Source organism: Choristoneura fumiferana, chromosome 9 (genome assembly GCF_025370935.1).
Source record: "Choristoneura fumiferana chromosome 9, NRCan_CFum_1, whole genome shotgun sequence".
Taxonomy (NCBI): Eukaryota; Metazoa; Arthropoda; class Insecta; order Lepidoptera; family Tortricidae; genus Choristoneura; species Choristoneura fumiferana.
In genome coordinates, this window is record NC_133480.1 from 6,391,161 (window position 1) to 6,416,601 (window position 25,441).

Genomic DNA, 25,441 nt, shown 5'->3' on the forward strand with positions numbered 1-25,441 from the left:
GATCAAAATTATTCAAGTGAACATTTTTACACATCGCCATATTCGCATAAACCCTTTCAGAGGCTAGTTACCGAATTCGATTACGAGATAGGATTGTAGACTTTAATTGCATGTTTTTACGATATTACTTTACTTCGACTAAATAAAAAAAGTGTTCCGTAGAAAAAATAATTTATGTGCTTCATTCTATTAATAATAATGTACAAAATGGTCCAGACCAACATCTGCTCCCGTACGGACAGTCAAAAATATCCTTTACTTACTATTACTAAGGCAACGCATCGTGCTTCTCATAACAATTATAAAACTTTCGCATTTCAAGAAACAGAACTTTCAAATACATTATATACAAAATTGTAAGAGCCTCATTTAAAAAAAAAACCACCAGAGGTTCTAAAAAATAACAAATGAAATCAAAACTAAAATTGTCTTTGAACCAAAAATTGCGAATAGGTGGCCTGAATACAAATAAAAACCGTTGCTTCGACGTAGAAAAATATGAATTTACAAATTCGAGTTAAAAAAACAAAAACCTCGCATTGAGGTAAAAATTAGTTTATCCTAATCTATTTTGACGAGGAATTCTTCAACTTCCAACTTTTGCCGCATAATAGCGGACAAAACGACTTCAGCGCTGCACACTACGTTAAGCGTCTTCTCGGATTGGAGCAGGTAATACACAAGGTGTAAATCATTGGGTACGGTGAGCACTAAGTAGCTGTAAGGCCTCATGGTGTGCATTTCCTGTATAGAGACATACGAACGCCGATTTTTCTCGACCTTTCCCCCGCAGAGTTCGATGACCTCGATAAGCGAAGCACGTGAAGGCTTGATGCAAGGCGTGAGGAAGAAGGTGACACCTTCGAACAGTCTCCTTCTCTGTTCGCCGCTGAGCAATACTTCTGATATGTCGCACTTGAACATTTTGTTGAAGGCTTCGTCCCGCAGACCGTATTGCGCTTCGTCCGCGAATTTGTTCTGCCGCTGGCTTTCCAAGACCCACTCCGTTGACAGGAGATGTTTGACTGTGACGAGGCAGCTGATTAGTTTGTTTGTGCGGACGAGTTTATCCATTACGAGATGGGTCGCGCTTGCCGCCGACGTTACCACGAGGCCGCCGAGTAACCTGCGAGATAACACGGTAAAAAAAAATGAGCACAAGAACAAACTTTATTTTGGTCCACTACGATCTCCTGATAATATTCCAGCAGCTTATATTTTAAGAGTTTTTAAGACTTGCATTATTACGTGACCAGTTATGTCTCTAATCGCTCATGCAGAGTAGATGAACCCGCTGAGAAACAATACAACTATGCTAGCAGTTCTGGTGATCTTAGTGAACCAAATAATAAACATTAGCACATTTACAATCTACGGACGACACAGTACTAAGAATTATCCAAATTAACTGAAAAATGTGTGGTTTAAACCTTACAACACCAAATACAAGTCAATCAAATTAGCAAAGGCTCGTAATATATTTACAAGAAATTTATCTTATATTTGATGTTGTACTTGAGTCACTACTAAGTAACACCCCGTATTACTTGTACCCGTAACCTCTACTGAGAATAGAAATGACAGAAACCTTTCACTTATAAAATAACGACTGGTATACACCCCGATAATCATCTTCACTTTCGTCCGAGTCGTTACTACCGCTGCAATAGAAGTTTTTGTTGTTATGGCCCTTTTGATTGAATCAATGTGTGATCAGGAGACTACGATCTATGTTACGTGTTATGTTCAGATATGGTCACAAACTCCTTTAATTTTACAAGCTTTCCTTAACTAACAACGTTTATTTTTTGGGGTCAAATAATAATAAATAGTAAAGATGGAGGAGTTTCGATGAAAATGCAATTACATTCAGCAATAAAAAAAAATGGATATTTTACAATAATCGCGAATTGATGTGATTTTTCAAATGAGAAATGATATTTAACAAAAATTTAGAGAATTCGACCCGACACCACAGAATGAGTTTAAACAGCGCCACAAACATCAACGTTAGCTTTCGATGTATCTCAAAATGTGTCTCACCTGACAATAGCAGCATATTTATTCTGTTCGGGCTGCGGCACAGCGGAGAACAGCACCCTCGGCGCGAGGTGCAGCGGCGGCGGCTGCGCGGGCTGCGGCGGCGGCGGCGGGGACTCCAGCCGCGGCCTCTTAGCCCGCCGCGGGAGGGCCGCCGCGCTACGTTTGGCGCGCTCGTGCGACTCTTGCGTTATATTGATGGGCATTTTCCAAGCGTTCATCAAGTGCGCGACCAGACTGTAGTCCATGCGGAAGGGGCTAGCCAGGTTGAACTGCTGGTATTTCGAGTTTTCAATCTGGAAACACCAGGACGACATTAAGACGAGGCGTCCAAAAAAAATTCTTGCGCTAGCATTCCTGAAATTTTTATAGTACGAATTCTTATCATTCTGGAATACCTTAGCAAAATAAAATATACTAAGCAGCAAAAAATTTTGCCCTCGAATGTATGCAGTGCTCGAGTGTATGAATAGCTATGTTGAATTTTGTATGTAGAGTGGGCCAAATTTTGTGCCACTGAGTATATTTTTGGACTACTTTGGAGCTCAAATGTATAAGAAAATTTTCACTGACTGCTATCAGCCCGGCAATCTTCTCGTGTGTGTGTGTGTGTGTGTGTGTGTGTGTGTGTTGTGTGTGTGTGTGTGTGTGTGTGTGTGTGTGTGTGTGTGTGTGTCTGTGTGTGCGTGTCACCTGCGCGAGCGCGCTCATGTTGCCGAGCAGCAGGTCTGTGAGCCAGGCGGGCGTGACGCAGGGGATGCCCCACTCGCGCGCGCGCCGGTACTTGGTGCCCTCGGCGCGCTTGCAGATCAGCACCGTGTTGTCGCGCGTCATGTACGGCGTCAGCTGGAAACAAACATACGAATCCATTCAGTGTCATTGACGCCCATCGGCGTCATGGTGGACTCTAATATAATGCCGCAGACGTCGAGGGGCGTGTCTACAGAAGCGTCGGCATCGAGGCAAAATAAGCTGGCGCTCAGCAATGAATGGGAGGGCACGCTTACTCACGCGGGTGCACGGCGCGACGAGCTTGTTTCGTGTGATTTAAAACATACCGATTACAAAAGACATCTGGGTTGAAACAATTTGGACCACTCTTCTTTGCAAGCACAATGTTTATTATATTGGTTACACACAAGTATTACGGTCTCCGTTAACGCGCGCGGATGCATGGCTTGCCCGCGCGGCGTGCTGTTTCAAAAGGTTTCAATAGAGCAGAGACTCGCCTCACGCAATGCTGCTCTCATCATCATCATATCAGCCATAGTACGTCCACTAATGGACATAGGCCTCCCCCATAGACCTCCAGTTGCCGCGGTTGGAAGCGGCTTGCATCCACCGTGAACCCGCGGCTATAACCAGGTCATCTGTCCATCTCGTTGGTGGACGTCCTACGCTGCGCTTGCCGATCCGCGGTCTCCACTCGAGCACCTTTCGGCCCCAACGACCATCTGTTTTCCGTGCTATGTGGCCTGCCCAATGCCACTTCAACGAGCTAATTCGCTTGGCTATGTCGGTGACCCTTGTTCTTCTACGTATCTCCTCATTTCTGATTCGATCCTGTAGAGAAACCCAAAGCATAGCTCTCTCTATAGCTCGCTGAGCAATTCTGAGTCTATTTATAAGACCTATAGTGAAACACCACGTCTCGGATCCATATGGCAACACACATTGAGTAAAGTCTTTCGTCTTAAGACACTGAGGGATTTTGGACGAAAAGACATTGCGGAGTTTCCCGAACACTGCCCATCCGAGTTGGATTCGGCGATTGACCTACTTCTCGAAGTTGGAGTGCTGCTCTATTAATAAACTAATATCAAATTAGATTTTTTAGATTGCACTCGTGACAGGTGGCACACACGTTGCCTTGTGGCGCGTCCACGTACCTTGGCGCCGGTGTGTTCGACGGCGATGGCGACGCGGTCGCGCTCGTCGCCGCGCCAGCCGGAGACGGCGACCCGGTGGTGGCGGGCGGGCCGGTCGCGCGCCGCGTACATGGCCGGCAGGTGCAGCGCCTGCCACGGCGGCGCCACGCCGCGCCGCACCATCGCGTCCGACAGCCAGTACGCCGTCACGCACCGCTTGGCGTCCCGCAGCGCCTGCCTCCAACAACACCGGTTATAATATACTACTTTTTCTACTCCTATACTGTAATGTGGGATTTACTCAATCACAAACAGTAATATAACAGCATACATAACAAGATTCTGGAAAAGTCTATTTTGTCTATTCCCCATAACAGAACTGTATCGTAATGTTGCTAAAATGATACTGCAACCACTTACTTTTTTTTTCTTAATTCGTACGTTCGGACAGGCTAAGGTGCAGCCAGTTACATATTTTATATGGTTTTTATCAGAATAACTAAATGGCCCACCTGCATCACGACGCCGTGCCGCTGCGTCTCGCACAGCAGGTGCGTGACGCGCGCGCAGTAGCCCGCCTCCACCTCTCCGCCGCGCCGCTGGATGCACTCCACCCAGCGCGCCACGCGCTCCGCCCCCCACGACTGCTGGTATTCCACCTGATACACAACCAAGCATATACGACTCCAGCATAAGTACTGTCACAGGTGACGCCATCTGTAGTATTATTTCAAAAACTCCCGATCCAACAGCGGAGGTTGTAAACCTACTAGATTTGGTTAGATGCCACCACATGTGACACCCGAGAACGCAAGATGGCGCATGTCAATTGTCCTCTTCCCAATAAAATCGAACACGAAACTAGATCGCTGCCTCAAATTATTCCACCTTTCTCACACCAATAATAATAATAAAAACCTTTAAAAATATAAACTATTTTTGAATTTTATAATTCGAATTTTACGATATGAAAGTAGATAAAATCGTTTTAGCAACCCCGTAATGATTTTAAGGGAGCTATCCAACGATAACCCACACTACAAGATTGGATGAGAAAAAAAAACACCCCCACTTTACGTCTATGGGAGGTACTCTAAAAAAATTTTTTTAGAATTTTGAATTGTACCATTTTGTCGGCATAGTTTACATATATATTCGTGCAAAATTATAGCTTTCTAGCACTGATAGTCCCTGAGCAAAGCCGAAGATGGACAGACAGACAGACAGACTATAAGGGTTCCGTTTTTACCATTTTGGCTACGGAACCCTAATAAAGGTACCGAGAATACAATATCAAATTACATGAAATTTAAAAAGAATAATGAAGAGTTGGATTTCAATCGAAATACGACCGCACCCGATGTGTCAACTAATTATTGTATGAAAGCGACATAGTCGTATCTATTAATATGGTACTTTAATATTTAGCAGAGCCAAATCGTCACTACTTTTAAAAAAACTCGTAGCTCAAAATAGATAATTTTTCTGAGTGAACTTTATAGACATTACATCAAGGTTCAATTTTGTTGACATATTGATTTTAGATACGAGATTTTTTCAAAGTAGTGACGAAATGTCAAAACGGCACGATGGGTACTGAAGCTAATTGAGAAAGCATGATGAATACGGACTTTTCCGATAAAATACGATGGAAAAATATTATGCACTACTATATGTTGGTTGCACTATCAAACCAACTGAATCGTGACCAACTGCGGAACCTTTTCGTAGAAAAAGTCATAGTGACATCGCATTGCTTGACAAGCATACCCCGGGACTTTCGGGGCACGGATGATTGACATTAGCCAAAGAGTAGGTATCGAGTTAAAAAACAGAGTGCACAATAATTAATACTTACTATTAAAAAGCTACAGGGTTCAAGCCTGTCCATCAGAGGTAGTTTAAAAGTCGTTCATAAAATTTATCGAGATATTTCCAAATTAAACTTGAGCGCAAAAGGAAAAGCATTTTTAATAAATTGAAGTTGGTTTTAAATAAGAATTTTGGCTATAGCACACTAAACAACATGAACGGATTGTTACAAGGCAATGAAGTAGAACTGCGATCGCAAACACATCATGCATCAATTTTGATTTCTTCAAGAAATTTAAATATGCACCTATTACAACTGCCGAAGTAGAAAGATCATTCAGTGGGTTAAAATGGATATTTACAGCAAGACGCCGCTGCTTAACTGTTCCAAATTTAGAAAAGCTATTAATGATTTATTTCGAAAATCACATCAACTACTAAATTTACTGCAGGTAATTAATTAACGTTTTATTATTATCATCTCATAACATAAGCCTTGTTACTAAACCTAAAGTACTAGTATAGTTTACAATTCGCGGTGAGGTAATTATTCATTAGGCATAATATGATGTTTTGCCAGAATAACGTATCTATTAATGTCTACTCTTTAGCAAATCGTTCGTGCCCCGAAAGTCCCGGGGTATGTTGACAAGGAAATTCACTGTGACACTTACTGTGAGAACGTTCTAGGGTGGATCAGGAATCAAATAGTTTGACTGTACATAATGATCATTTGATTTAAGTAATGTAGTTTAATGCACACCACTTACGATGTGGAAGACGCATCCCAGCAGGAAGAGATCCGGCGGCAGCTTGAGATTGGGATTGTGGCCGTAGAATTGCGCGCGCGGCGGAGCGGGCCGCGCCGCCCCCGCGTACACCTTGTTTCCGCCCACCACCACGCCGCCCGCCGCGCCCACCACGCCGCCGCCCTAAACAATCATCATCACCATCACCAGTACCGCCACAATCTTCATAATAATCATCACCGTCGTCATTGTCATCATCATCATCAATAGGCAATATTACGCAAAGCTCTGCGCAGGGGGTGACACTAGTGCAAACCGCCATGACAACGTCAGTTCTCTTTATATTTTTATTATCTATATATTCTCTTTATCTTAAATGTCCGTAGGATGCATTATTTTAATTATTTTTTTGGAAATAGAGCTCTATCGTTACTATCGATTTAAATATCATGTTATTTTGTTACTAGTAAGCTATATTTCTAAAATTTTGATTGAAATAATGCATTCTACGGACACTTAAGATACTCAAAAAGCTGTTTACGGTTCGTGCTAATGCTGCACTCTGATGGCAGAAAATTGCAGTAATATTCCCTATTAAGGTGATTTTCCACCGGCCAGGCGAGACGAGACGAGGCTAGACGAGAATTTAAATTTGTATGGCGGCGCGAGAATGTATACAAATTTCAATTCTCGTCTCGCCTCGTCTCGTCTGGTCTCGCCGGTGGAAAATCACCATTAGGCGTGCATTGGGTCAATGAGGGCTATCGCGTATGAATTCGCCACTAGAGGCGCTAGTGTAGCGTGAGGTCTCCGAAATGTCAAATCTCATAGTTTTTGGGTGAGCTACGCGGGTTTATTTATAATTAGAATAATTTTATTAATATTTTGCAATATCTGAAATTAATTATGGCAAATATGCGTTCTGGGGCAATAAATGTCTGTGTTTTGAGACAGTTTTGTCTTTCGGAAACCTTTGTCCTCCCTTTTTTCCGAACAAAACGGGGACTATGCAACACTGTGGCCACGGTCTGATAACTTAGAACAAATTGTGTGTTCGATTTCCAACTAATTTCAGAAGTTCCTCAAGTTGAATAGCATAGTATTCACTTTAAGTAATATTCAATTTAGTCGGATTATAATGCACGAAATTTTTGTAACAAAGCAAAAGATGGTGCTATTATCAATATAATTAACAATGAAGTGTTAAAAATTATATAAAATATTTTCTTTTAATTTCGCAAAACCTTTAATTAATTTCAATATTAACTTTTGGAAAGAAATGTGTTTCTACAAATTAAAAGTTTTGTAGGCACTGGTAACATCTATTTTTTTTAATAATAGTAACAACAACAGACTATAGACAGTGATTCGTCTTTTTCTTTGCCTGTAATGTCATTACACGCATCATACATTAATCAATTTTTCTTGTGATAAAGTAAATACTGTTAATTTTTATAACCAGCGTACTTGCAAATACTTATAATATATTTTATGTGCAAGTAAACCAAAATAAAATACAACAATTCGTAAATTTTTTATTATTATTTAGGTAGATTTAAAATAAATAAATATGAGTATTAGAAGTGGAACGGAACGCATGACTAATGGCCGCCATAAATAAACTGAATCACAATTCAATTTGATTTGTACGTGTTATGCTGCTTTTTTTCCGATTCCTGACTATTTACGACGACCCGGCTTGTTTTTGGACACTGACGATTCTCGCTCTCTTTGTTACCTTGGCAAGGTATAAAACACCGACGGCTACTCACTTTCTCGTTGACCTACGCATGCAAACTTGGATTTGGAAATTCGGACTTCTGTTTTTAATATTGGTGACGATGTCCGGCAAAAAATGTTGTGTTCCTAACTGCGATAAATCTCGTAAGTATTTTTTTTATATTTTGAAAGTTATACTTCCATTTCCTTATACTTTCTGTTACAAGATCGCAAAGTTATGTCTAAACAGAGCAAACTTTAACAAGTTCGTTCATCCACTATTACCTCTCATATTTCGTTTTCTAGAATTTTTTTACCGTACAACGGCAAAAACTACTAGACACTGGCAAAATTGTCCTCTGATGGACAGAGCCATATTTTTTTAAAGAAACAACAACAACAAGTTTTAATTTTGTATTTTCTGTTTGTACAGAACTGTTAACGGAACCCTTCATGTACGAGTCCGACTCGCACTTGACCAATTTTTCTTAAAAAGACTGTATCATCTTATCAAATTATATAATTTAAATGTTTTCAACCGATTTCTGAAACTGTGAGTTGAGGAACTACTTAAATATTGAAAATCTCGATTTTTCAGGAGCCGATGATGTCATATTACATGTGTTTCCTAATCCAGACAAGGATTTTAATAGGTTTAACACTTGGACAAATGCAATTGGAGGTGATTGCCGAAGAGTGTGCCACTTACACTTCGAACCAAGATATCACACTCGAAGTAAACGACTGAGTCCTAATGCAGTACCAACATTACACTTATCAGGTATGAAATTTAAACATTATTTACCATAGGTAAAAAATGTAAAGCTTTCTTAGGCCTCTAGGTTGGCAACGCATCTGCAATCCCCTGGTGTTGCAGGTGTCTATGGGCGGTGGTGATCTCTTACCATCAGGAGACCCACTTGCTTTTTTGCCATCCAGTGAAATAAAAAAAAACTATGATTTATTTTGCAATAGCATATCCAAATTAATGGGGCTTGGAAAAGGGTTAAAAAAAATATTATCCTACTGATATTATAAATGTGAAAGTTTGTGAGTGAGTGAGTGAGTGAGTGAGTGAGTATGTTTGTTACTTCTTCACGCTGAAACGGCTGGACGGATTTAGATGAAATTTAGCGAAAAGTTAGTTTTTAACCTGGATTAAAACATAGGATACTTTTTATAATAATAATAATAATAATAATAATAAATTCATTTATTTCGGGCAACTTGGCCCATACAATAAATACCTTACAGACTAACATACATATTTATAATCAATATTTAAACTAATTTAATTATAGGCTTAGAGCAATGAAATTTAGTATGTAGGTAGCTGGACCTCTGGAATAACACATGGGCTACTTTTTATCCCGATATTCCCACGGGAGTTTTGTACCTAAGGGACCCCATACATCCCTGTATTATTATTATTATTATATTGTAATTTTTTCTAATTGTAGTTTCTAAGTATTTTATTTGTAATTATTTTATTTTGAAAAAATGACTGCCAAGCGCGGGTAGTTTAAAAAATTTAGTGCAAAAGTGCCCATTGCGGCCTATTTACTGAATAAATGATTTAAATTTGAATTTGGATAAGGAAATTTTTTTGAAATTTCAGCACTGGATTTATAGACTTGAATATTGTACAGAGTTATTCATTCATTCATTATGGTCGTATTTGGCGAGGGAAGCTATCTGTAATTCATTAAGTAACGATGGGTGCCGTATAGAAAGTGAAGACTGGATTTATTGACCGAAGTAGACTCGAACAAGTTCAGCAACCGTATTAGGCGAACACAGTAATGTAATTCATCATTCCAGCCTATATTCGTCCCACTGCTGGGCACAGGCCTCCTCTCAGAACAAGAGGGCTTGGGCCATAGTTCCCACGCGGGCCTAGTGCGAATTGGCACATTATAATGTAATTAATAATAATAGTAATGAGTAATGTACTTGCCACATAATATTTATTTCTTATGTTTTAGGATTTTCCATAGAAAGAAGGCCCCTGCGAGACATTACTGTACAAGAATCTAATGACAATGATAACATGAGAAGACATCAACAAGATTCGATATTAATGACAAAATTCAAGAAATGGCTACTGACTATCATAAGAAAAGATGTAAAAAATAAATAAGTAACAACAAAATTTTGCTATTACTTTGTAGCTAATTTTACCTGGAAAGTGTTCCGGTTTAGAAAATGGGCAATAAAACATAAGATTTATTTGTATTGTTTAGGTTCAATAAGAAGTAATATATCTTTTACTTTCTTATTTAAGTAAATATTGTAATGCTTTATACGAATAGTAAGTAAATTTAACTATAATGAAAATAAAAGCATTAGCTTTATATAATTATGTGTTTCTTTCATTTAATTTTTTCAACTTACACAAAAAAAGACGTATCTAATATTTGTTAACTTATTTCATATTATTCAATTATTACGAAATGTTTATTTTTACTCGAATTTAACGATTTTCAGATCAGAGTTCGTTTGTAATTAAAGTAATACATAACGATTTGTTTCATTGAAGTAAAACGAGAAATAGAGCATTTTATATGGCACCATGTTATATCGTATGCAATAGAAAATGGTGTAATAGCATTTGCTCAAATAAAATATGAAATATGAGCATTTAGGAACCTAGACAATCGCATACTTTTCTGTCACTAAGCACGAGATGGCGCTGTGTGCGAAACGTTGAACTGATATCTCTATCTCAGTATATAAAAAGGTACTCTGTGACTGTGGCATGCTCGATATTTTTATGGTACGGTTTTAAGGTGTATTAAATATGATTTTATCTAAACTTTGTTTTCACGCCCGTAATAACAGACTTTGAAAGCCATACTTAAAAACCTCACGCAACAGTGCGCCATCTAGTGAGTGAAAAAACGATAGCTCTCATTCTGGGGTAGACAGCCGGTAGTTTGCGCCGGAGCATTGCGCCACCACCCCCACAGCAGGGTAGGCTGTAGTGCTGCCTGCTCAATATGCTGTAGAACGTCCATGATTGGACAATAGGCCTCCCATAGACCTCCAGTGCTTCGGTTAGAAGCGGCCGGCATCAATAATAAAACCATTTATTTCAGGCAGCATGGTCCATACAATAAATAATAAATAGCTTCCAGACTGTGGGACCATTCATTAATTACGTTAAGACCCTCAAGGGGAGGGGAGGGATCTCAAAGAAATCTACGACATATTTTAATTTAATTTTCGGCTTAGAGAAATTGACTTAACACTGATTTGACGGCTAGTTTGACATTGATTATAGTTATAGCAAGCTGGTACAGTCACCAGCTCCAATATTTGATATAAAAAAGCGTGTATAAATATCTGGTACTCTAACACCGCTCGGACGAGTTAAGATATTTCTGCATGCTCCACCATGGCAGATATTAACGCAGGCGACTGTATAACTGGCGTTTAATGGGCTATCAATTAAAGAAAGACAGAAGACATTTAGTCACTATCTCAGAAGACACCCATATACAACAAAATTTGCACAAATAAAGAAAAAAAAGATACAGGAAAACACGCACAATTTTGTGTGTCCCCGCGAAAGTTGAACGGTCGCTGACTCAGCATTATGATGAAGCGCTGATTTTCTGCCAGAAACGTCCGTGACTCACTTATTAACTCACTAACCTGGTGAACGTGGTGCGAGGGCCCGAGCAGCAGCCGCGCGGGCGCGCGCACCGCGCCGCCGGCCGCGTGTGCTGCCGTCATCAACCTGCACAACAACTGCTTTTAAAAAAAAGTGTTAACAATATCTAGTAGTAGAATATGCGAAATAAACGCGAACGTTATAAAACGCTTTATGAAAAATCGCTTTGAAAAAGAACGAATAATTAAAAATCGCGTTCGGGATAAAATGCGAAAAAAAAATCTGCAATGAAAAAATGCTTTTGGGACAGCGATCTACCTTAATAAAATCTGAACAACACCAAGTTGTGATACAATTTTGTCTAAGTCAGTAATGTTTACAATAACATCATTTTTAACAATACAAAAATAAAAATAAGTTATTGGTATTTTTTTTATTTTTAACAGAAACTGATTTTACTGCCTGTACTTTTTTGACTATATTTTCCTTGTTATCCAACATACATATGCATATTAAATCAAAATAGATAAAAAATAACCTGCAAATTTTAAAGCAAATAAAAATACAAATAAGGCGAAGTTAAATTAAAAAAAAATTGTAATATTGTTTTTATAATATGAAGTATTTACATATTACCCTTGTTATATTCGCCCGATTACAATAAAAATAATCACTCGAAATCTACGTAACCGTCACCTAACCTATTGTTGTTCTACGTAGATTATTCTGTTGTAATGTATTTTTCTTTTAGTACCGAATTTTGGCAAATAATAAAATAAAAATATTCGTGCATCTATCTTTTTTCACCACATATAGTAAATAAAATGCTACTTTCTACAGCCACAGCTAGACTACCTATCACCTTTCATAACAGAGCGGTAGAGAACATTTTTTAAACACCCAAATAGATTACACACACAATCCACATAGAACTAAAATCACGTGTTTTTTTTACTTTGACTCTTCTTCTTCGGACATGTTCGCAGCGCGGTGCAGCGCCCGAGGCGACGAGCAGCCAAAAGATCTATTGTGATGTACACTATCGTCTATCTTTTTTTCTAACTACCCCCATTACACATTTTTTTTACCGACATATTGAGTACGGTACACATTAACAATAAAATAAATAAGAATCTCCCATAATCGTACGTGTCTCCCAAGAGTATTATAATCGTATGTTGCTTTTGATATTTTTATTCTGATTGTGTTTTGTTATTTTACTGTCTTGTATACGGTTTTTTTGGAAATTTGTTATTTTTCATCATCATCATCCCAGCCTATATACGTCCCACTGCTGGGCACAGGCCTCCTCTCAGAACAAGAGGGCTCGGGCCATAGTTCCCACGCGGGCCCAGTGCGGATTGGGAACTTCACACGCACCATTAAATTGCTTTGCAGGTTTGTGCAGGTTTCCTCACGATGTTTTCCTTCACCGCAAAGCTCGTGGTAAATTCCAAATGTAATTTCATTTTATTTCATTAGACGGTAAATTAAATTAGATCTATTTTTTTTTAGATCGGGGGCTCTTTAAAGGTAATCATGATCGACATCAATATGTTATTTAGTTGTAATCTTGTTTTCGTCATAAGTAAACATATTTTCAACAAGTTGTTGCCCGCGACTCCGTCCACGTAGAATTCGTTTATCGCTATCCCGCGGGAACGATGCAATTTTCTGGGATAAAAACTATTCTATGGCCTTCCCGGGACTCAAAACTATCTGTATATCAAATTTTATCTAAATCGGCTCAGCTAATCTTTCTCGTTTATAATATTAGTGTGATATTTATTCCTTCAATGCAGGTGTCGGCTACCTCTTGGTAGGCAAGGGCCACATAATGGCAAAATAATATAGAGGCGGGCCAAACTTGTTCGTAATTTCGATAATAGGTATTATACATGTGTTATTAAAAACAGTCGCGGGCCGAATGGAGATGGCCGCTCGCTAGCCGCTAATTGCCAACAAGTACCAATGGGGTTTTATTTGTACATAAATTACATAACAGCGTAGAAATACCGAAGAATTAATATTATATCAACTTATTATCTCCATTTATCTTGCCCATCGATATACCTACGCGAGATGTGGTAAAACCAACCACAAAACGTTTAATTAAACATAACGGGATTTCTGAACAGGAAAATGGTAGAATAAAATTTTAATAATGATAGCCGTCGATTTTCGAAGGGAGATAAACAAGTTGTCAGACAGAACGTACGAGATCTCGTTTTTATTCATGAGTCACCTGCGCGACGCCGTTGCCGCTTTGGTTTTAATATTAAACCAAATCAACAAACAACTTAAAAATACAGCCAATTAATATTCCAAGTACCTGAGCGGCCGAGCTTTGCTCGGGCTTAAACTCGATAATAACCCTTGTTCCCCGTACATTACCAAGTTACATAACCAGCACTGGGAGAGTACAAATAATTCATATTCCAAAACCGGGTTTTGTATAGGGATTTTTTAGAATGAATATTTCAGAACTAAATTATTGTTATTATTATTTTAAAATTTATGACGGTGGAAGCATTCTATACTTCCACTGAACGTAGATATAGTTTAGATATAAGTAGTTAGTGTTTAGTATTGTAACTAAGGGACCCCATACATCCCTGTATTTTTGTTATTATTTTTTCTTTTTTTTCTTTTATTGTATACTTAACATAGTTTTTAAGTATTTTATTTGTAATTATATTATTATGAAAAAATGACTTTCTGCCAAGTTTCTTGCGGCGCATTCTTGGCAATGATGGTCTTTCCGAAAGCGCTGGTAGTTTAAAAAATGACGTGTAAAAGTGCCCATTGCGGCCTATTTACTGAATAAATCATTTGAATTTTGAATTTGAATTTTGTTTCCTTGGACAAAACCAACTACAATACCCGGTTTTGAAGTAGTAATTATTATTGCCTTGTACAGAATCAACGTCGGGGATTGGTAATTGGGAAAGATATATATATATTTTATGGTATTTTGACTAAGAGATATCCCGTCGCAAAACCGAGTTGTGTAGCAGAATTTTATCACTTTCATTTTATTAAAAAATGTAACCACCACCATTTGACAAATATACAAATATTGGCATACTTTAATAACTTTGGTAATTACACAAGTTTATTGTACAATTGTACTATGGAGCTGATCTGACGATGGAGACAGTGGGTGGTCACAGGAACTCCTAAATTAAAACACGTCGTGTATGGGCTCATTTGAATCCTCAACAAGTAATTATTAATGATTTTATTAGAAATGGTACAGTAGGCCATAAAAGCTTAAATAATAATTCAGTATTTATGGATTTGTAACGAGAGTGTGATGTACTTTTTTTACGATGTGAAAATTCTTTATGCATGCTTTCCGTGGAAAGTTAGGTGGGGCTCGCTCACTTTAGGGAGCATACCCACTAAAAACACATAGGCGTTTTTCCAGTCGGCCGTTATGGGAGCGCCATGGGATCGCGGACATTCAAGCACGACGCTCCCCGATAGTGTGAGGTACCGACCTGAGCGTGCCGGCGGCAGAGGGCTCGTGCTCGGGCGGCGGCGCGGCGCCCTGCAGCCGGATGCTCAACATGTTGGCGAGTGCCGTCTTCGTCTTCGGGTTCACCAGCAGGGCACTGTTCGCGCCTGGAGACAAACAATAGGTACATCATTTATTGAATCAGGGTTTACTTTGCAGAGGTCCATATCAATTAACTAAAAACAATTTGCTCATCCGCGAACTTAGATAGCTACGTCGACGCAACAAATGTGTGCTGCCGCGCGATCGATATCAGCAGTAAGTCCATTTTCAGGGTTCCGGAGCCAAAATGGCAAAAACGGAACCCTTATAGTTTCGCCATGTCTGTCTGTCTGTCTGTCTGTTCGTCCGCGGCTTTGCTCAGGGACTATCAATGCTAGAAAGCTGTAACTTTGCACGGATATATAATTAAACTATGCCGACCAAATGGTACAATTAAAAATTTATTAAAAAAATTTTTTTAGGGTACCTGCTATAGACGTAAAGTGGGGGTGATTTTTTTTTCGATTCAGTGATTTGTTTGCGAAATATTCAATTTTAAAGTGTAAATTTTCATTAAAATCGAGCGTCCCCCCCCCCCTCTAAAATCTAAACCGGTGGGTGGAAAAATTTGAAAAAAATCAGGATGGTAGTAAGTATATCAAACTTTCAAGGAAAACTATAACGGCTAAGTTTGCTTGAAAATTATTAGTAGTTTATGAGTAAATAGCAGCCTAAGGTATAAAATATACCTAAACTTGGAAGATTCCGTACAAAATACGAAATCCTTGAAAAATATTACTTAATTTTATCGTAATGGCTACGGAACCCTATTTCGGGCGTGTCCGACACGCTCTTGGCCGGTTTTAATCTTGGACTTACTACCAATATCTATATCGGGGCTCCATGGTACCGGATATTAGACTTGTGTTTTTTTGAGTCTTACATCTGGTAGCATGGTGAATGGTTGTCTTGCTCTGAAGATGAACTCTGGTTGGGTTCAAAACGCATCAGTGTAGTGTGGTGGTGATTGTTGGGTTTATATGATTTGTGTGTTCTTACGGGTGGTGGAGGGGTTGATGAACTCACATTTGTTGCATAGACGTATGTAGCTATCGTAATCGCGGGTGAGCAAAGAAATTGTTAATTTATAGTTCAGTAATTTTAAATCAAAATATGGTTAGGTACAACTTTGGTGGTCATTAAATAATTATGGATCAAAACTACTACATTTGGTATTTTATTTCTAAAATATAGGAGCAAAATGTAAATCCTCTGAATGCATGACGTACTTAAGACGAGTTAGGGTACCCTAGCATAAACCTTACCCTGCTGGTCGGGAGTAGCGGGCGCCAGGAGCGCGGCGTCCACTTGCTGGTCCGCCAGGGGAGCGCCCACCACGTGCTGCGTCACGCCCGTCGCCACCTGCGAACAAACACTACGTGATAATAACACTGTTGACGACAGGAGGTAGCTGTCCATACTGATATCAAGCCCGGCCGAAAGAAAAAGAGGGTTTAGAAACATCGATAGCGTCATGTAAAAATGGAAGACCACCATTGACTTTGACCTTGAAAAAACACTGCACTTTTTAAGGGATAAATACAATATCTACTATTTTCAGGGGTAAAAATAAAAAAGGGTAGGAACCACTGTAGATTCTACTTGATGGCTAAGTGGCGCTAGTGGTTTCTACGAAAGTACGCGCCGCACTACAGCTTTGGGGCTGCTAGGGGGGGGTACCTGTTTGGGCAGCGGGTGGTGGTGCGCGTGGTGGTCCCGCTGGGCCTGCAGCTGGTGTAGCCGCTGGTACTGCGCGCGCTGTATCTGCAGCTGCTGCAGGTCGGCGCCGCCGCCCGCGGGGCTCGGCACTCCGCCGCCGCCGCCGCCGCCTACTGAGGACATCACGTTTATCATGGCCTATACAAAAATAATGACAAATTCGCGCTCAGCGCCGCTAAATTTGACGAAAACAACACTAGACGATTTCTGGCATCAACGGCCTTAAAATATCATTCACTATCTTGGACAAAATTTAAATAAAATTCTAATTCAGCACAGCCAAATTAGTCGTAAACGACACCCCCGACGATCCAAAAATAATGTTAAATTCATACTCGTATGCTTGTTTCTGGTTTATTCAGCTTTCAATGTCCGTAAATTCAATACATCTCTGAACTTGTCAGTTTCAATCATGCAAGTCAAATTTCATCCACTTCTAGTGAATTCGATTTGAGTATTAAAAACAAGTTAAAAAAATGCAAAAAAACTTATTTTTGGCAACCCTGACATTTCAATGTCTCGCCAATATGTTTATATACTATACCTAATACTATAATGAATAAATATTTCAGCTAGCGGTCGGGTAAGTTCAATCGAATGCCCTCGTACACATTTTGAAAAATTTTTTAATCGAGGTCAGTAACAGTCCAGCCGTTTGAGAGCTACGATGTCACAGATAGACAGACAGAGAGTGGGAAAGGGCAAAGAAGAAGGTTGACGGTGTTTCAAACGTGTAAGGATGCATTTGAATGAAAAATTACCGACGAACATTATAGGTTAATTAAAAATTTGTAAAAGTACAATTCAACTACGGTGTTGCAACAATGCTACCATAATGCGTCAACAATACGTCTACTTGACGAGACGATGTTTAGTCACAAATAAATACAAATAACCATACTATCTCGCTTGATTTCTAAGCTCGCAAATAGACATCAAAGCAAATAACCTGTATTTTAAAATAATTTACAAAACTCTTACATGCCGAATGTAAATCCGAACTATCCGACATAATTTCTCAAGTCACACTAACCGTCTGTCACATTATTTCCACTTTACAGTAAGCACATGTCACGTAAAGGAGAGGAGAAAAATTACTAAAATTGTAGAGAAGGCTTAGAGCGAGCGATAGATAACGCATTGAAATTATAATGCGGGTACACCGTCAGAGCATTACTATGTATGAGCCGTATGAGGCGTTTGGCAATAGCCAATAGCGAATGGGGAATGTCTGAAAAATTTAGAAACGCTTGTTACTTTTTATATCAATAGGAATAACCTTTCTAATTAACAGAAAAAATATCAGATTTTTAAGTAGCATCAATTATTTTTAAAAAGTAAAAAGTTTTCTTTACCGCCAAATTACGACAGTCCGGTCGGTTACGGGTTGTTCCATAGTCCAGAATACTTCTTCTCTTTTAAAATATGGCTTTTCTGTCCTAATTAATAGGACAATTTCGCCAATGTCAGTCAAAGTAAACTCTCTTTGAGAGACGTTGTACGGTGGTTGTAGTTTTTGCAACTTGATAGTAAAATTCCAGAAACCACGTGTAGACAACTTGCGCATTAAAAACTGTCAGACACGAGAGCAATATAGAATTGTCAATTTGACAGTGGAATAATTTTGTTTGTATTTATTATCGTAATTATTTTTTAATTGAAGAAAATGATTTTAGTCAAATTATTTATTTTATAAAACATGCAAAGTTCTTACCGGGCGACTGCGGTGGCTGCGCGGGCGCCGCGGCCGGCATGGCAGTGGCGCGCGCGCCTTGGCTTTGCAACCATTGTACCTTCAGGAAAAAAAACATTGCAGTCATTTAAGTACTTTTTTTTTCTTGTGTATATGGCATTTGCTACGAGGCACTTTGCGTGCGTTACGTAAGTTGCGTAGCAAAATCTTACCCCCCTATTCATAAACGACAATCAAACCTATTTTAGTTAAAATGCCGCTAAAATTCGTTTGTCCTTATCTGTCACTTCGACATTTGTATTAGTTAGAAAGGGACAAAGCATTTGTTAGTTAACATAGGCTTGTTAAGTTTTATGAATAAGGGGGTTAGTAATTAAATTCGAAAACCCGACAATCGTGTTCTCTGTTCGTAGGCAGTTTTCTTTACAAAGCGGGAAGACCGTCTGCTCGTTTATCTGACATTACAAAAAAACGCTGCTGTGCTGTAAAAATTAAAACATAGATCTTACGGTGATTTTCCAACGGCGAGACGAGACGAGGCAAGACTAGACGACGCCGCCGCAGGCTCCACCATACAAATTTCAATTCTCGTCTCGTCTGGCCTCGCCGGTGGAAAATCACCTTAACTCGTTAAATTGAACGACATTATCAGTGACTTTTAAAAATAATTGAGTTCTTAGATTTTTCCCTTTTTTTATACAATATTACTCAGCGTCTTAAATTTAATAGACTTATCTCGTAGTAGTGAGTACGAGTCTTCTATAGCAATCTGTAATTTTATCGCCTGTCGTATCTAAGAGAGCGCCAAAGGCATGACGCCCGGGGCGTCTAGATGGCTAAGGCCGGCCTTATTACCTGCTGTTGCTGCGTAAGACCGGGCGGCAGCTGCCTCTGGATGAAGGTCACGCTCTGAGGAGCCCCGGACGGCGGCGGCGCCCCCGGGGACCCCGCTACCACGCCCTGAGGCTAAAAACAGAAAAGTAGTTTTATGTTAGTTTGTTTTTTCATATTTAATTCAGTGGAATGATCTGTTTTGATGTGAACTGACAAATGAAGTGACAATTGGGTCAAGTAAGTTGCTAAAAGCATGACCAGCATCATCGCAACCTATGGTGGTCACTAATCGCCAGGGACCAAATCGAGTCAGCTCTAATGCCGCATCCACACCTTTGGCAAACGACGGTAAACATACGGAATGCAGTTATATTATAGAATAAGATGGAAATATTACTGAGGCCTAAAATTCAAAGAACATAAACATAGTGATTGCAGCACAAATCACATAATGTGATTTGTCTTAAGTTTATTTCTGCATAAATTCTTGGGTGACAATTTTGTAGGGACTAAGTGTACACAAGTACCAATATTTGTAATGTTTCTACAACCTCCATACCGCACCAAGACCAAGTGTTACTCAATAAAAAAAAAACTACTGTAACTTTAGAGGGAAAGTAGTCTGGAGACTTTTAGGGTGTTGAGGAGGAATCGAAATCGAAAGAAAGAAATCAGGGAGGGCACAAATATCACTATTTTCCCCTGCAAGAAAGTGTATAATTATATTCCGCAATTGCAAGAAAACTTAAATTAAGTCAATCTGGAGACAATAAAAAAATTTAGTAGTAAAGTTCTGGTAAACAAGATCAACTTGAAATTTAGTAAAATGTAATTTGAATGACAACGCAAGTACAGTCGACAAAAACTAGTCACCAAAAAAGCTTGAATAAAAAATTAAAGTCTTAACTGGATTTTTTAGGATAAAGGTCGGTGTCGGCGTTAGATAGGTACCTGTTGGTGCTGGAGAGCGGCTGCGCGCTGCAGCGAGAGCTGCTGGCGGCGCTTCTGCAGCTGCGCCACGAACATGGCGCGCTGGGTGGGGTCCATCTGCTGAAGCTGGGCGTGGGTTTGCGCGTCCAGGTGGATCAGCTGCCGACCGCCGCCGCCCGCCGTCCATGAAACCTGACACGAAAAGAAAGAATCGTGACAAAATTTTGCACCATCAATAGAGAATATGCATAGAACAAACAGGACAATAAAATGAATGATGTAAAAATCATCAAACATTTGCATTCTATCATCATCATCATCATCAGCCAGAAGACGTCCATTACTGAACAACCACGCCACTTGTATCCACCGGTTGCCTGCAATTCTCACGATGTCGTCAGTTTGCATTCTATATAAAAAAAAAAAAGAAATCTCACCCTAGGACCGACAACAGTTCCCGGCTGTCCAAGCTGCTGTCTTTGCTGCAAGTACTGCTGCTGCTGCTGCCACGACACGCCCTGCCCACCCTGCACGAGCTGCTGCCCGCCCGGCGACACGATCTGCTGCCCGCCGCTGTGCGTGATTATCTGCTGGATCCCGCCCGCCGTCAGTTGCGCCCCACCCTGCGGCGACTGGGGCACTTGTGACAGCACCTGCTGATTCTGACCCCCTATTATCTGCTGCCCGGACTGAGTCACAATCTGCTGAGAGGACTGAGCTATCACAACTTGGTGTTGTTGGCCTTGCTGAGTTATAACATGTTGACCCCCTTGGGACAACACTTGCTGAGTGCCTTGACTGATTATCTGCTGACCCTGATTCACTATTTGACCCCCCTGATGCACTATTTGACTTTGTGATACTATCTGCTGTCCGCTTTGCAGAGTTACTTGTTGGTTCCCATGCACAAGAATCTGTTGCTGTCCCGTGTGCTGATTTATTAACACTTGCTGAGGAGCTTGAACTATTTGTTGTTGGTTGGATCCATTTAAAAGCTGCTGTTTCTGTACTAGTATTTGATGGTGGGTTTGGCCGATGCTCTGTCCCTGGGAGCCTATTGTTTGTTGCAATATCTGCTGGTTAGTTTGCTGAATGGTATGCTGGGGACTGGACTGAGCCTGTTGCTGATTATTTATCAAAGCCTGCTGCTGTGTCTGCATAATTTGCTGCTGCAGTATCACTTGGCTCTGTGGGTTGCGCTGAACCAGCGGACTTCTTATTATCTGGTGCTGACCCTGAACATTTTGCACCATTTGTATATTTTGCTGTCGCCAGGAGCCTTGCACGGGTACATTGCCACCCTGTTGATTTTGGATGCTTTGCTGAACAGATTGTATTTGTTGGCTTAAAACTGTCTGGCCGCTGTTTCCCACCAGTTGGTTGAGTTGCACTCCCTGGCCACTTTGGTTTTGAGTAGAAGAGACCATTCCCTGTTGATTGACTACCCCCATATTCAAATTCTGCTGCTGGTTAGTCAGTGACTGGACAGTTTGCTGTTGAATCAAATTCTGATTCTGGGAAGACATCTGTTGGGCGGAGCCCATAAGTTGCTGGTTGAGCGACTGATTCATATTCTGGTTCAGTTTCTGCTGCAAGTTCTGAGTGGACTGGGCTAATTGCTGAGCAATATTCTGCACAGCCTGCGAAGCGGTCTGCTGGCTCAGACTTAGACTTTGCTTCATGGCCAAGTTCTGTTGGTTGAGCTGTTGCTGCTGTAGATTATTGGCACTCTGACTCAACATTTGGCTTATATTTTCTATTTGTTGTTGAGCAGATGTCATGTTGGAATTGTTGGATTGGTTTATGTTTTGGTTTTGTTGTATAAGATGTTGGTTACTTTGGAGATGCTGCTGCATACTCGGCATGTTCTGGTTCATTTGTGATACAGAGACATTGGACTGGCTGAAGCCCTGCTGGTTTTGTTGATTAACATTCTTTTGTTGCAACATTTGCATTCTTAGTTGGTGCTGTTGGAGCAGCTTTTGCTGTTGTATTTGTATGGCTGTTAGGCCATGGGGAGCCTGCTGTTGCTGCTGCTGTTGTTGTTGTTGTTGTTGTTGTTGTTGTTGTTGTTGCTGCTGTTGATGTTGCTGTTGTTGCTGCTGCTGATGCTGTTGTTGCTGCTGATGTTGCTGTTGTTGCTGCTGCTGATGCTGTTGTTGCTGATGTTGTTGCTGCAACTGTTGTTGCTGATGCTGTTGTTGTTGTTGCTGCTGCTGATTTTGTTGCTGCTGCCCATAGACCTGTTGTTGTAAGCCCACCTGGCCAACACTCATATTTCCCTGCGAAGCAATAGTTTGGCCAAACTTCTGCATGAGTTGTGTATTCGCTTGACTGCCCTGTATCTGGAGGTTTTGAGTAACAATACCTTGAGGAATGGATTTGCTCATGATGTTGCCCGATTGCATTGTGGTAGAGTAGCCCATAGAGCTCACAGCTGATGTTGGCACAGTAGAAGTGTTCACGGAAGACGGTGGATGATTCCAAGGCATCCTTTGCTTGAGCTTATCCAGTTTATCTAGCAGAGCCTGAGTACTTTCATCTTTATTTTCTGCCATGTTGTGGGTTGGCACCTCATTCTTTGCAATGCCTTCCTCAAAATCAAAACCTGTGATTGCACTTATTCGATCCATTGACTTCTGGGGAGGCTGGGGTACTATAACTAGCTTTGGATGAAACACTTCCGTCACAGCCTGTATTCTACCCCTTACACTTTCTGTTACCCAATCCGGGGTAACAATTTTTAGCCTATTAGCAGGTAAAGAAAGAGCAGCACTGTATTTCCTACCTGTTGCAGCACCACAGATAAGATGTGTACACTGAGAGTCCAGATTAAGCTTTACTCGACCACCATGGTACGTGATTAGCGCATAGACTGCCTTCAAATCGGTAGGGCTCACTTGGCACACACACGCAATCACATTAGAAAATAACTTGCTCCTGTTAGGGCTGTAGGGCTTTGGATTTGCGAGGCGCCGAAGTCTGATGCTGGCCAGCACCCAGTACTCGGTCACTGCAGGGATCTGGTATATGTCCTGAGCGTCGTCGAGGTCAGTATCGGCAGCATTATGACCACAGATTAAATGTGTGACATAGTCAGAGAAATACTTCGTATTTTCTGCCCCGCCAGACTGGAGAAGCAACAAAACCTGCAATTAACAACAAAAGACTTTACTGAATTTCGCATTAACCATAAACAAAAAGCTAATTAATAATTGTAAATACACAAAAACAAACCCTGTCAGACACATCGCCAGAGAGGTAATACTTGACATCCTTGAAAATTGGCTCTTGCAAAGATAAAGAATCTAAGTCGTCGGCAATCGTTACCATTTTCTATAATGCCACAACTTAATAAAAATTAAGATATCTAATTTAATAACACATTTTTGTAATATACAAAACGCCGCAACTTAAGCAACGACGTCCATGATTGATTAAATATTAACTGGTATGATGTTGCCAGTGATAAAAAAGATTTTTTATTTTCCCTCTTAAAGTGTGCGTTACACGTTGCTATTATCACTTGTTTTATTTTCGAGGTGCCTTTAGACTGTAGTTAAGTTGGTTGAAAAATTAAAATGTTCATTATTTATGCAAGATTCATTTAGGTTGGTCGCTGTCATCGTTCATCCACCATTACCTGTCATATTTCGTTTTCTAGAATTTTTTCACCGTACAACGGCAAAACCTATTAGGCACTGGCAAAATTGACCTCCGATATTTAGCCATAGCCATATTAAAAAAAAAAAACAAGATTCATTTTGGTTTCATTATTATTACGTGCCTGTGGTAATTAACATAGTAGGTACACGGCAAAGGTACACGGGGTACACCTACTAATAAATGGAATATTATTTTATTTATTCATAAATAATTACTTATTATAAACTCATAATTGTACAAAATAATGTAAATAAATATATATTATTATTGTTATTGCTACCCTATTCTTTCCCACTGTTGAGCAAAGGCCTACCCCCCTCCCCCCACGATACATCCATATGTCAGTCAAAATATCTTTATTCAATTTAAGTTTCACTACGAAATTCTCTCTAAATTATTATTCGTAGAAGTCACAACAAGCACTTTTGAATGTCAAAATTCTACACCCCATAGCAAAATAAAAGACAACGATCTGTATTTTGCAATTTAAAAATGTTTTCTAAAAAATGTAAAATTATTTTCCTCTGACATTTCAAAAAAAGCTAACTCAATAAATGCCTTGTGTAAATCACTTATAATACCAACACAGTTTTTAATAAAAAACCTCGAAATTGATTCTGTACTGTAATAATATTTTTGAAATTGTATTTATCTGGTGATAATTACTACTCGTTAACTAGAACTAGAACTCGTTAATTGCAATATTAATTAACTAACGCCATTTTCGCGTCTTTTTTCAGAAACAATAAACGAGCTATATTTAAATAAGGTGATTGGTTCTTGAGTATATTTGTTGTAATAATCTAAAGTAAAACTCATTTTAAACAAAAAAGTCATGCAGCGCCCTTTCCAAAAAACATTAGTTTCACGAAACGCTCTTCAAGCAGAGTACCGTGGGTTCTGAACTCGGGTTTGCACTTCTGAGTTTTTTTTAATCATGAAGGAATCTGCTTGCGCCTGCGGAGCAATTCTATGGTGTAGGTCAGTGTTTTTCAAACTTTTTTAGGACGCGACCCCCCTGGGTCTGAAAAATATTTGGCGACCCGCTGCTTACCTCCACTTACATTTATTTGTATTAATCTTACGTTAATAATATAAACTTTGAATAATCGTACACAATAACGATGTGACTGCGACTGCCCACAGATTGAAAAACACTGGTGTAGGTGAAACTCCCAATCCACCCTCGGCCCACGTGGTAATTGTATGCCGAGCTCTCTAATTCTGAGATGA

At 39.8% G+C, this 25,441-nt stretch overlaps 1 protein-coding gene across 3 annotated transcripts; it reads right to left on the minus strand.

The window, feature by feature from the left end:
• Positions 1-154: 154 nt before the first annotated feature.
• Ptip (PAX transcription activation domain interacting protein) lies at positions 155-23,983 on the minus strand. Of its 3 annotated transcripts, XM_074092044.1 has the most exons (16): positions 23,780-23,983; positions 20,980-23,691; positions 20,564-20,734; positions 19,634-19,744; positions 18,800-18,878; positions 17,047-17,198; positions 16,632-16,728; positions 15,308-15,431; positions 11,846-11,930; positions 6,491-6,652; positions 4,421-4,567; positions 3,930-4,142; positions 2,734-2,886; positions 2,044-2,336; positions 1,589-1,661; positions 1,039-1,126 (listed from the first exon to the last, which is right to left on the minus strand). In XM_074092044.1, the coding sequence occupies exons 1-15, from the start codon at positions 23,873-23,875 to the stop codon at positions 1,592-1,594; spliced, it is 4,665 nt and encodes a 1,554-aa protein (XP_073948145.1). In that variant the 5' UTR covers positions 23,876-23,983; the 3' UTR covers positions 1,039-1,126; positions 1,589-1,591. The 3 variants fall into 3 exon arrangements, with proteins under 3 accessions (XP_073948144.1, XP_073948143.1, XP_073948145.1); XM_074092043.1 differs by lacking the exon at positions 1,589-1,661 and having other exon boundaries at positions 155-1,126; positions 17,047-17,195; XM_074092042.1 differs by lacking the exon at positions 1,589-1,661 and having other exon boundaries at positions 155-1,126.
• Positions 23,984-25,441: the final 1,458 nt, after the last annotated feature.

Excerpts from the sequence above, each read along its gene's own strand:
- Ptip (XM_074092042.1), bottom strand. The coding sequence starts at position 23,875 with ATGGTAACGATTGCCGACGACTTAGATTCTTTATCTTTGCAAGAGCCA. Across the intron at positions 23,692-23,779 it reads CTGGCGATGTGTCTGACAGG|GTTTTGTTGCTTCTCCAGTC; the intron begins GTTTGTTTTTGT and ends TGTTAATTGCAG. Across the intron at positions 2,887-3,929 it reads TCGAACACACCGGCGCCAAG|CTGACGCCGTACATGACGCG; the intron begins GTACGTGGACGC and ends GTTTGTTTCCAG.